Raw genomic sequence first — 13,514 nt, 5'->3', positions numbered from 1 at the left:
AACTGAATTCTGCTTAAGTTTTGCTTTTCTTCCTATTCAGACTCCCAATTTGTGAGGGTCAGTAGACTAAACTAGGTGGTTTCTATCCACATTTAATTTCTTACCAGCCTTGGAATCCACTAACAAACAAAAGTAGTTTGCTAGGTGCTTTAAAGAGGTTTCCTGATTAATCAACACAGCCTTGGAAAGCCTAATAGGAGCTAACACGTATACAGCTGGGCACTGCTCTGATACTTACACATGTTAACCCATTTCATACTCAGTAATCCTGTGAGGCCAGTACTTATATTTACCTCAATTTTACAATAGAGAAAACGGAGGCATGGAGAGGCTAACTGGCTCAAATTCTCACAGCTGGAAAGTAGCAGATCTGGCCTTCAAACCCAAGAAGGCTCCAGAATCTGTGATCTTAACCTGTGCATGTACTGAGTCTCCAAGAGGTGGGTGTTTTTATGTTCAGTTTATGAATGAGAACATTTTGACTGAGGTTACATGGCTAGTAAGTGGGAGAAACCAGGATAAGAATCCAGACACATCTGAAACCCATGTCTGTGCTTTTTCTCCTACACCACACCACAGGAATGTTCCAGGAATGGGGATGGGCAGTGATGCCCAAGGCAGGGTTTGGGGGAAAAGAGGTCTATGGGAAAGCTTTAGGCAGGTTGATCCAATGGGGAGCTCTAGGTATGAGATGACTTTCTATCATCTATCTGTACCACATACAATGACGCCAGCACCCTTGGGATAGCAGCAGTAGCTACATTTCTCAAATCTGAGTCTCCGGGTCCAGAGGGAGCTTCCTGGAGTGGCAGATATAAATAATCTGAGATGTACCTTAATGTTCAAACCTGCCGTGCTCAGTGTCCGGGGCTGCCTTGGTTGGTGCTGGTTTTATCTTTATTCTAGCTTTGTGAAGATGGTGATCTAGCTTCATTTCCTTTAAATCATCTATGTTGCTCAGAGATCTAAGGAACAATAGCTGCTAGTGGCCACTGTATCCAAATTTGGGGAGCAGAAACCACTGTCATCACCAGTTCTTTTCATCAATGAACACCAAGGATCACTAACTAAACCTATATCTGTACAAGCAATGTCCAGTGCTCTGGCAAATGCTATACGGAACAAACTGAACAGTACCTATTTTCAAAGAGTTTATAAACTATATCATCTCTGTAAATAAGCCCAAATTACAGGCGTTTTCTGAAAATGCAATTGAAGTAATATTAGACAATGCAAAATAAACTTGGAGATGAAGAGTTTGAAATTATGTACTTTGATAACATTAGAGTCCTATACACTGCTACCTAAAAAAATGTCCTAAACCACCACCCATCAAACTTTATCTCTGCTAAATTCCTACCAAACTGAGAAAATCTCTCAGCCTGGCATGGCATTTCAGGTCTTATCAATGTGACCCCAGCCTTCACCTTCAGATGTATACGCCATTTTCCCCACACACCACTCCTAGAAACAAACAAACCAACCGCTGTTTCAAGAGTGCAGTCTCCATTTGCTGCCTCCAAGGGGTTGTTCACGGAGCTGTTCACGGAGTGATGTCCTAACTCAAATTCCATTTCAGTCTCTCCTTCAAGACACACCTTAAATACCACCATCTTCTCCATGAAGCCTTTCCTCATGTCTCCAAACAAAAGTGATCTATCTCCTCCTCTTCTGAACCACTAGAGGTCTTTGTGGTATATACAGATGCATGGATATGCATATATACATACATATGTATAACTTCTGTCATAATTACTTATATTATGATCTGCGGTATGTTTATCTAATTTCACAAATTAGACTGTAAATGCCTTAGGATCAGTTACTATGGTTTACTTCTGAAGTTGCCTTTGTAACCTCTACTCAGCCAGATATAATGCTTGGAACACATGAATTCAATAAATTTTTACTGAATTATTATTTTCTTAATAACAATAATGTTAATGATCTAGTGAACTCTTATGGAGTATCAACTATGGGCCAAAGATGACATTTACATATTATAACTAATTTGATATTCAAAACCTTGTCAATAAGGGAATTGAGGCTTAAAGAGCTTAAATAGATTGTTCAAGATTACACAGCAAGTAGAGTTCCCAACTCTTTTTTTTTTTTTTTTTTTTGAGACAGAGTCTTGCACTGTGGCCCAGGCTGGAGTGCAGTGGCGTGATCTCTGCTCACTGCAAGCTCCACCTCCTGGGTTCACGCCATTCTCCTGCTTCAGCCTCTCGAGTAGCTGGGACTACAGGCGCCCGCCACCATGCTGGGCTAATTTTTTGTACTTTTTAGTAGAGACGGGGTTTCACCATATTAGCCAGGATGGTCTCGATCTCCTGACCTTGTGATCCACCCGCCTCAGCCTCCCAAAGTGCTCAGATTACAGGCGTGAGCCACCGCAACCGACCCCCAACTCTTAACAATGCAGCAGAGTGTACTTTGGATTTAAATTCAAATTTACTAGACTCGGAACCTGAGCCCTAGTCAGCATTATATAAAAGTGATAAAATTCAATATATATATTGTTTTTAATTTTTACATAAATGAATTTAGCAAGTATGAAACAAATCTGTAGACTGTGGTAGTGAGGAGAACGACTTTTCAAAATTACCCTCAAGAACTAGAAATGAGTTTGAAAGTTAAAGATATATATAGATATATAGATATATCTATATATATGAAGCTTTATTACTACAGGACAAAAAATGTAAAAGAGACTATTTGAGGCATTTATTTAGAAGAACGATTCATGAGCGAATTGAATTTTCATCCTGTAATAGAAAAACCACACTTGAGAGTATGACAGAGTAGGGGGAGAATTCTGGGTGTAACATTCTTAGCCTTGGTCCTTCGAGAAGATACTTAATCTTTCTAAGCCATCATGTTCTCAAATGTTAGATAAGAATAATAATTATTGCTTTCAGAGATAATGCAAATATTAGAAGGATATAAGGTATGTAGAAAGTTTATTAGAGTATGGAAGAAAGTAGTAACTCAACAAATGATGGGTACTATTAATATTATTATTATTATTTTGATGCCCAAGTGAGCATGCTAACCCAGCGTTCTTGAGAAGAGTGGAGAGGCAGAGCTGCCCTTACTGCTCCCAGCTCCTCACATGGTGACAGAGTGCACTATTCCTAGAAGCAGAAGGGAAAACAAACGCCAGCAGCACAGCCATCCTCCCAAACCTACCACTTCCTTCTCTTCTAAACTGATTCCCAAACCCATTCTCTTGTACCTAAAAGAACTAAAAGCCAAAACATCGAAATCAAGTTGGATTCTGACTTCAGAAAAATCTATCCACTTATATTCTCAATGCCTGCCTGACCAGCCAGCTTCCACCTTCTTTCAGAGAACAAGCTTTGGAAGCAATGGAAGTCGCATGGCATTCAGGCATCAGTCCTATAGGCATACAAATGCCATACCCACCTTTTTTTTGTTTTCAGATATTCCTTATTATCTGAACCTCACTTTCTTCAAATATTAATTGGAGATAATATCTCCTGAAAGAGCTGCTCTGAGAAATATACGTGACTATGACTATTCGGTACCCAAAATAGAGTAGGCACTAAATAGTGACTAATTCATTCTTTTTCTCCGTCCTACATTCCTCCTAAGTGGAGAATCATCCAAATCTTTGGGTGAGTGTGCTCTCGTCTCTAACTAGCACCTGCCACCATGATTGGATGGTTAGGACTGAAAAGTGCTATCTTATTTAAATAAGACATAGAATGGTAATTAAAGGATGAGTTACAGACATTATTGATTATAGCTATGACCAAACCAATGAGCTGAAAGTGACAGGCTCTTCCTTTTTCTTTAAAACAATCCTTGAAAAATATCTGAGCTATTTAGTCTCCTGGAAAAAATGTACATGGGAAACCCCGATCTCCAGAAAGTAAAAAGGGCCCCCAAAAATCGACCTTTTTTTTTCTCTGCCAGCTTGTCAAATGGAGAAAAGAGAACACAAACATGAAGGCTGGATTTGTGGCTTCTAACACATTTTAGCAACTTATTTTACATATATATATATATATATATATGTAAAACATTATCTGGGGCAAGGTCTAACACATTCCAAACCATTATGACAGGCAATTTGAAGTCAACTATCACAGGACATGTGATAAAGTTACTTTAAGGTTATCAAGAAATTCCTTGATTTGTTCACTGATTTCTATCTTATGTGTTAGGAACTTTTCATTATTTTACAAATTAGTAAGTCATTGCTCCTAAAATTAAAAAAAAGATGAATACCCAAACTTAATGGATTCAACAGACATTCTTAACATTCAATTTACACATTTAGCTACTGAAAATAAAACTTCATTCTTCCTTTCCCCTTCATTTTCTTATTTCCCGTTTGTTATCTGTTGAGGGAGAGAGAGAGCGCGCATCACAGGAAGGGAACCTCCAATACTTTGTCAATATTAAAGGAACCATAAAATATCAGGTTTTCTAAAGAAACACCAACAATTCTCCTAAGAATAAATATGTAGCATATTCACATGTGTAAATTACTATAATAAAATTAATATTATTATGTGTAACATCCCCAATAATTTCATATGTATATATGTGACGTGTGTGTATACACGTGCGTGTATCTGTATAGTCATTCTTTCTCTCACACACACATACACTCAATAAATCCAAAAGGCATGCTCTGTGAGGTTCTAAGAGAAAAGGACTTAAATTGCCCAGGGAGCGGAGCAGCCTTTAAATAAATCTGAAGTGCTCTTGTAATTGAGGTACAGCTCCTGCTTTTCAGCAAAGCACTGGTGCTGAGGCCTCTTCATTTAGAAATTCTCAAATTCTTTTCTCAGATATTTGTTCCCTGGTCAGCTTAGTCCCATTGGCACTTTCATCTGAAAAGGAGGGAGGTGGCGAAATAGAAATACGTGCCCCGACTCGGGAAGTGGGAGTCCCTTCCACACCCCAGCAATTGATCCCCTCTCTCCTCGCCGGCCCGCCCGCCGCTGCTCTTCTTCCAGGCGCAATCGAAGAGGAGGCAGTGAGCGAGTCAAGGCCACAAAGTGGATGGAATCAAGGTTCACCCCCAAAGCTCACCTCCTTTGCAACCCGGATCCCCACTCCTCACCACCTACGGCCCCTCTTCCCTTCCATCCCCGCCCAGTCACCCAACGCTGAAGCCACCGCGGGGTGTGCGGGGGTGACGTGTGGGAAGAGCTGGGGGCTTCCTTCGCACCCACCCCTCACGCGCCCTAGAATGTCCTCTGGGGAAAGGGCTGCCCATAACTTGGAGGAACTTAGAAGGCAAAACCTACTGCGCCCCAACCCTTAGAGGGGCCTCAACCCCGAAGGCGAGGGGCGAGATCAGGGAGTCGGCGACGAGGGCGAGCGCCCCCGGGCTTACCACGAGCACGGGGACCCCGGCGGCCAGCGAGTAGAGGAGCACGGGGGGCACGGCGCTGCTGTCCTCCGGGCCCGGGTAGGGTTTGCGGTAGGCGCTGTCGTGGCAGAAGAAGCCCTGCACGTTCACGGTGAACGTGTCCGTATACTCGAAGTAGTACGCCAGCATCACCGTCCCTGCCATGATCACCATCTGGAAATAGAGCATGCTGCTGGTGAGCGCCGCGGGCAGCAGGGGCATGCACGCCTCCCGGGCCGGGCCGAGCCGAGCCGAGCGGGCGGCCGACGCGGTGGGCCCCCTCCCCGGTCCGCCGAGGCAGCCACCGGGGGCGCGGCGGCGGAGGCGGCGGGAGGACGAGGTGCGGTAGGCGGGATGGAGCCGCTGGAGGAAGAGGCGGAGGCAGGTCCGGGCTTCGAGGCGCCGGCAGGCTGCAGAGGAGGCGGCTACCCCCGGACGAGCCCCCTCTCCCCTGCCCGCCCCCTGCCCGCCGCAAGCGCCGCCCGCCCCGGCGCGGGGTCGCGAGGGAGGGCGGGGAGTCCCGGGCGACGGGCAGCAGCCGCTGCGCCCCTGCACGAGACCATTCGAGAAGCAGCGGCGCTGGGTCAATCCCCCAGGCTAGCCCGGAGGAGGCGCTGCGTGGGCGGACGGGGCGGCAGCCGGCGGGACAGCGGCACCTGTACCCCTCACAGGGCGGACGCTGTGGGGCTGGAGAAGCTCCTCGCGGGGGTAAAATCAAAAAGGGGGGAGGGGAGGCAGTAGAGATGGAGCTTCCAGAAACTCTTCCGAGGCACCAGCTGAGAGGTTTAAGAAACCCGCACAACGCCTGGGAAAATGGTGCGTGGACGTGTCTTCCGAGCGCAAAGCCCACCAAGGCGCAAAGTGCCGATGCGGCGCCCAGAGTTTCAACCGGTGCGTCCAGCCTGCATCCCTCGAATTCCTTGACCCAGCCCGGGGCTGGAGCCTGGCGGTGGTTTCTAGGCGCTGTTAGAAAAATCTCAGCGAGGTTTCTTTGCCTCCTCTGCAGCTTCCTAGGGCTTTGTGTATATATATATGTATATACAAATAATAATAGAAATCATAGCCCAGTAGCTCCCGAAGCATCATCTCTTGTACAGCGGCCCCTTCCTGGATCCATGCATTCTCTTGCTCATCTTTTCAGTCTGTCTTTATTAGCTGCTTGTGAGAGGAGGCATTGCAGATTCCAGGCACTGAGCGGTCCCAGCCACCAGGGTAGGAAAAAGGACTATTTGCCCCATCTCGTTATTTATTCCCTGAATTCCAGGGAACTGCAGGGATTCCTCAGGGGTCGGGATAAAGGAGAGGGAGACCAGTGCTGGCTCACAGCACATGCATACAAAAATTCATCCGTCCATGGCTATCCACGCCTATGCGTGGGTATGTAACTAACTATGGAACTGCATATATGCAAGGAGCCCGTTCTGTCATGCCATGTGGGTCCCTGCTGCAAGCTTAGTCAGCAGACTCTCAAGGGGTCTTTCTTTGAGCCTCAGGCTAACACTCCTCTACTCCAGTGAGCAGGTGAGGAAGCATGAATACAAGCAAGAGGAGGAAAATATTTTTAGAGCCCTGCCCTGCTCATTAAAACCTGGAATCACCTTAGCAGGGTTCTAGAATGTTGGTTCATTGTAATAGGCTGTAGCTTGATGAATTTTAGAGGTGGGCCTTTATCATCAGGAAAAACAAAACAAAACACTGTTGGCTTAAAAATCTGTTGAAATTTGGCAAATGATTGGTAGTTTTGGGATGGGATAGTAAAGGCAGTGTGAGTTTCTTTAATGTAGTATTATACATACCTCACCCTCCGCATTGTCGTAAACATAATTCCACAACTAATTACTTAGAGCTACAGGATAGACAACACTAAGCAATGTGTATAACAGTTTTGGGCAGTGGGAGTAAGCTGTTCCAAAATGGACATGAGCAGCTTATATTATGAAAATATAACTACTACAAAGATACATGTTTTAAGGCTTCATTAAGAAAATCATTCTGAGACTGTAAGGGTATTTAAACTGGTACTCTGGTTCTAAGTAGGAATCCCCCCAAACTATCTCATTCGCTGAGGAATGCCCCTGAAGTCTTGTTTATAGACATTTTTCCAATTTTTGGAAGAATGATGTTAATTTTTAAGGGCAACTCATTTCTTCAGTCTAATGAAAGTGCGCATTATTTTCACAATTAAGACTCATTGTATTGCGTTGTTAATGTGTATGGAGTGCCCAGCACAGTACATGCAACACAGCAGAGTCCTTGTCTGACCTGTTCACTGCTGTGTCCCCAGCATGAGCACTGCACTGTATTGCACATTATGGTTACTTAAGAAAAATTTGTCGAGTAAATAAACGAACTGACTCCTCTAAGTACAATGGGAAACTGTTTTCACGTAGAAAATTTGTCAAGGGTTAAGGAGTCAGAATCCGGATAAACACAGCCCACATACTTACATGGTCACACTGAAGTAAAAGGTGTAAGTTCAGCATAAGAGCAGGGACTCTGGTATTGCCTCAGTGCAAATGCTAGCTCTGCCACTTACCACCTCTGGAAGCCTGGGCATGATGTCCGAACTCTTTCTGCCTTAGTTTCATCACCAGTAAAATTGAGATAATACTAGTACCTAATTTACAAGGTGGCTATAATGATTAAATGATGCTAAGCTTATTATGTCTGGCACATTTTGTAAAATTTAATTTCTACATAAATGTATCTAACCTACCTTAAGTAACTTAGGGCATTTCAACAGCCATCACCAGTCACTTTCTTCTCATTTTATTGCTTACAAAATGATTCTGGTTGAACCCATATTTTTGTAAGTGTGCAAATATTTTTATAGATTTGTGCACCTTCTGTCTTCTCCTTTAAATGCTATACATCTCAGGAATAAGATATTATATTCCTTCAGAATTCTAATATCCCCCATTATTTGTCTGTTTTAGATGGTGAAAGAATGTCGTTGACTGATTCATGGTTGGATAACAATCCAGTGCTGAAATTCAAAGTTAATATTGAATCTTAACACATGTTATAAGGATACCAGTATTAAATTCACCTTCCATGAATATTTGAGCAGACTAGATATTCATAGAAGTGGTTCAGGGTGGATGAAAGAGCATGAGTTATGTGCCCTTGGGCTAATTCCTTTACCTTCCTAAGCCTGAGCTGCTTCGGGGGCAAAATGAAGTAATTTTTTTAACGTTTGGGTTTAGTTTGGCAATTAAATGAGAATATGTGAGCTACCTGGTCCAAAGTAGGCACTTATTTAGATATTTCTTCACTTTATTTTCTATTAAGTCACTTAAGCTAATTCTTTTCCAAAATATATCTTTCCAACTGCAAAGAATCCCTTGGAATCCTGCCTCAATTTTTACTTAAGTTTCTGGCTCTTTCTAGATGAAAAACAGCACTACTGATATTTAATCCTTTACAATCCTGCCTGAATCCTTAATTTCATTCTTAGGCACATCATTGTGCTTTCAAATGTATTATAGCTGTCAGTCTTAGCAAAACACTGTCTTGTCCTTCAAACTGTCCCTATCTCAGCTGCTACCAACGTGAATAATCTAGATTAAAAATGTGGAATTCATAACTTTTATTTTCCAATTTCTCATCATTCATATTATAGTTAGATGTGCATGACTTAACCACTCCCACTCCCACTTTGTTTCTCCGCCATAAAACATGAACCATGGTAAATGTTAAGACAAATCTTGGGAGAAACATTTATCAATTCCAACACCTCTCTCCACCCCAATACTGTATGCTCTTGGAAGAAGATGAAGATGCTTACAAGGAACAGTTCTCTCAATACATAAAGAACAGCGTAACTCCAGACATGATGGAGGAGATGTATAAGAAAGCTCATGCTGCTGTACCAGAGAATCCGGTCTATGAAAAGAAGCCCAAGAAAGAAGTTAAAAAGAAGAGGTGGATCCCAAAATGTCCCTTGCTCAGAAGAAGGATTGGGTAGCTCAAAAGAAGGCAAGCTTCCTCAGAGCTCAGGAGCGGGCTGCTGAGAGCTAAACCAAACAATTTTCTATGATGATTTTTCAGATATAGACAATAAACTGATGAACAGCAACTAAAAAAAAAAAAAAGAACTAGTAAGGTGCTCAACTAGCATGGGAAGATATAGTCCTCATCCATAAGGTTTATAATTCTTCTTTCACAGACAGAAGATGGATGTACAAAAAGTCAAGGTGGAGGGGACCTCTATCTTCGTAGGAAGTACAAGGACAAACTGAAGAGTCCTTGAATGGGCGAGCATTGAATATTTGTGGATGGCTTAGATAAGTGAGTGTATTCTTCCTATTTAACTTCGAAAACCTAAGGTGTCTGCTAGAAAAGTACAGTACATCTGTACCTGGCTCCTCAAGATTATTATCAGTTTGGTTCTATACAACAAATCTTTTATTGTTGAGAGAGCTAGATTGAGATTTTCCTCTAAGGGCCAAGGATTTGACCTTCATTGGTTTATAGACATAATGTTGTTGGCAAAGACATACCTGAGCATTTCCAAAAAAAAATACAGAATGTTAAATGTTGATTTCCATGTGTTTCGGGTAAATAGTACATAAGCCAAGCCATTTTCCTGAAATGTTCTCATTCCATATGCAAAAACAGAGAAAAAAATTTTAGCTGAGATGGTGTAATATGAAGGATTGAGACAGTTTTACATAAGACAAACTAGGGAAGCATCTCCAAAAGAATAGATTTCTCCTTTAAACAACAACAGCAACAAAACCTATATTCATAATGTCAAACCTGAGCTAGAGATAGTTAAGGAGATTCAAGGGTGCACAAAGTTAGATGAGTATGAACTAATGAGGAACTTCAAATATTAACATATAGATTGGTGGAAGATCTCATAGGGGAAAATTTGGAAAGAGATATTTTTAATAGACCAGGTAACTGCTTTCAGAATAAGTAAGAGTATCTGGTATTTTATTCTAAAATTATTTAAAAGCCTACAAAAGGCAGTATCTAGCAGCTTATTATTGGACTGAATCTGGAGAATGAACAAATATACTAGTCTACTAACTCCCAGACTACTTGATGTGAGGAATGCCCCTGAAGCTTGAATAAGAGAAATAAGATGTAGAATCTGGTTAACTCAAGAAATGTGTGCTTAAAGACATTCACATAAACTCAAAGATACAAAATTCTGAAAGGCAAATTTGAAAAGCTAGGAACATTTGGGATTACACCCTTGACCTCTTCATATTGACATCATACGGTACTATATCCTCACAAAATGATTTCCAGTGCTTAATTTAGGTTGTAGCTGCTTTCTTAAGCAAACAGGAAGAAAAACAGCTAGGGTAGTAATTGGAGTGTCTGTCTTTGAGTTTCCAGTTGTTATGGGATATTTATCTCAAAGGCCAGATGCATCTGACCTGGACAAGTCGTACTTATCTTGGGACCGCTGAGATGTCTTTAAAATGCCTTACTCTGCGACTGTATTATAGCTTATTCTGTTCTACATTTCCAGTATTTTAAGTTTTCACTTTTAACACAGTTATCACAAACAGAGCGTATATTTTATTAGAGAATCTAGTTATATTTCACTGAAGGTACAGATGTGAAATTAATGGACCAGGTGAAAAGAGCTAAAATAAAATAAAATATTAAGGCTGGGAAAGAAATGAAATACTTAACTAATATGTAAGGGGACACTCCTATGTGAACATAACATTTTTAAATTATTAAGTTAGCAAAAGTTAATTAGAACGTGCTGATAATGTTTACTGTGTAAACCTGGCAATTACTTAGTCTCTCTGAGTCTCAGTTTGCTCATCTCTAAAATTGGGTGAATGAATCTTAACTATGCAAAGATGTTGAAAAGGCTTATATTTATAAAATGCTTCATAAATAGTAAAGCATTGGGAAAATCTGCATTAGAAAATATGTGATCAGGAAAAGAGAATGACTAATCTAAGTAGGTCCTGGGTTTTCTTCCCATCACTGGGTTCCAACTCACAAAAACTCAGATTCATCACTGCCTGGTCTGTTTTCACATCTGTGAATATTGGATTGTTTACTATATGCGTTAATCATAAAAATACACATTGTTAAGTATAAATCCATGAGTCTATAAAATCAGAGGACGTTTCAAAATATTCAAATTCCCTGAGAATAACTATAACAATTACTAAGAAAAGTACATAAGAGTGTGTCTGTGAAATATGGTGGTTAAATGCAAGGATTGAGGATTCAACAGATCAGAGTTTGTATCTTTGCACTGTAGCATCATGATGGTGGGGCTTGACCAGGTCATTTCAGTTTCTCAGTGTCTACAGTATCCTAAAATGAGGATAATGTTTCCTACTTCACCGAAGTGCCTTACAGAGCCTAGGCCATTCATGATAGCCACTGATCATTACCGTGATTGTTATTCATCACCTACACTGGTATAATTCTGCCACTGCTGAATCAGCAAAACTTTCATTGATCCATTTGGAATTGTGGCAGCATTCCTACAGAAGTGTTTTTGTAACTTCATGTTTCTTAAAGACACTTGAAAGTCATTATTTGTGTTATGATAAATGAGGACCACTCTAAACTAAATCACAAGTCCTGTTAATACTTTGAGAAACAAAGGTTCTTTAGCACTGATACAGAACACATGGGGCAACTAAGCTGATGACAGCTGCAGGTTCTTTGTCAAAGCTACAGAATATGAATGCTAATCAGCATTTGCCTGGTTGTCCTTCAGTGTCCTGTACTAGGTAAATGACTGAAATAAAAATATGACAGAAACTAGGCACTCAAAATCATTCTTTATGTTCATACTTGGACCATAATCAACTATTAATTTTCATCTTTAAAAATTGGGATCAAGAGCAGATGAACAAATCAAGGTTCATAATCTTGATTAAAGAAAACCTGATTTATTCATAACTGGACCCCCTGCCACACTGGAAGCCTCAATTAAATGGAGAACATAATAGCATTCTGCACACCACTTTTTGAAAGAGAAGTAAACCAAAACTAATGCTGTTACACCTCTTCAGTAAAGTGGAGATAGTTGTGAGGATCAGAAATTTGTGAGTAAAATGGCACCCCCCCCTTTCTGACGTATAGTAGTCACTAAATAAATAGTCTTGTTGTTGTTTCAAAAAAAACCAAACAAACATATTTCAGGCACTTTTTTACAAAATGTCCAGAGTTTACCCTGCCATCAGCACTTAAAAAATTCAATCTTCTACATCTTATTCTGCTACAGTAATGAACAGTAAGAACTGAACATTAAAATAATGACCCCTGTGTCAGATCATCAAAGATAAATGCAGTATATTCAGCATGTTTTGATTACTAATTTAAGAGTTCTGACAAAAAAAGAGGGTTTCCATTAATAAAAGCTGTAGTTCCCCAGGATACCCTCTTTTATGAGACTTTTATGAAGTTAATTGAGTTTTTACTATTCATGTTCTTCTATCTTTATTAGAGATCTATATTAGCCTAAAGATGTATTAAAGCAAGTCATCAGTGACTAAACAAGTGGAAATATTTTGTACTTCTCCATTAATTGAACATGTAAAGCATCATTACACATTAAGGCATTGGTTATAATGGTTGATTGATATAATGAAATGTCTTTAGAAATACTGATACAATAACAGTGATACTCAGAAAAGTAAACAAAACAATATTCACAGTGATATGCTTCTCTTCCAAATATTTTCCCCAACTTTCTTTCAAAATGACTTTGTTTAATTTCATAGTGGTACAGTATATAAATACCTATTATTAATTATTATTATTTTGGGACAAAGTCTTACTCTGTAACCTAGGCTGGAGTGCAGTGGTGTGATCATGGCTCACTGCAGACTTGACCTCCTGGGCCCAAGCCATCTTCCTACTTCTGCCTCCTGAGTAGCTAGTAGCAGGTGTGCACCACTATGCCTGGCTTATTTTTTGACTTTTTTGTAGCGAGGACATCTCACTATGTTGCCTAGGCTGTTCTTGAGCTCCTGAGTTCAAGCTATCCTCCTGCCTTGGCCTCACAAAGTGCTAGGATTACAAGTGTGAGCCACTGCACCTGGCCTAAATAATTTTATCTATATATTTTCTTTTGAGATGGAGTTTTGCTCTTATCGCACAGGATGGAGTGCAGTGGCATGAT

General features: G+C 40.9%; 1 protein-coding gene and 1 long non-coding RNA gene across 7 annotated transcripts in view; one reads left to right on the top strand and one right to left on the bottom strand.

Annotated features, from left to right (window-relative positions):
- Window positions 1-5,958, bottom strand: part of PLPPR5 (phospholipid phosphatase related 5) — a 111,762-nt gene extending 105,804 nt beyond the window's left edge. For 3 of the 6 annotated variants that reach the window (XM_034931793.3, XM_034931800.3, XM_034931779.3), the window contains exon 1: window positions 5,378-5,753. In XM_034931793.3, the coding sequence (XP_034787684.1) occupies window positions 5,378-5,614 (237 nt within the window). In that variant the 5' untranslated portion in view covers window positions 5,615-5,753. Of the gene's footprint in view, window positions 1-5,377 lie in introns of all 6 variants that reach the window. The other 3 variants (XM_008960546.5, XM_003808458.7, XM_034931808.3) reach the window with 2 other exon arrangements.
- The window catches only part of LOC130541702 (uncharacterized), a 144,951-nt gene continuing 136,655 nt past the window's right edge, over window positions 5,219-13,514 (top strand). The window contains exon 1 of the long non-coding RNA XR_008955795.2: window positions 5,219-5,588. This is a non-coding gene — a long non-coding RNA (uncharacterized LOC130541702). The remainder of the gene's footprint in view (window positions 5,589-13,514) is intronic.

This window comes from Pan paniscus, chromosome 1, assembly GCF_029289425.2.
Source record: "Pan paniscus chromosome 1, NHGRI_mPanPan1-v2.0_pri, whole genome shotgun sequence".
Lineage (NCBI taxonomy): Eukaryota > Metazoa > Chordata > Mammalia > Primates > Hominidae > Pan > Pan paniscus.
The sequence above is the reverse complement of the archived record's forward strand: the minus strand, read 5'-3'. Positions and strand labels throughout refer to the sequence as shown.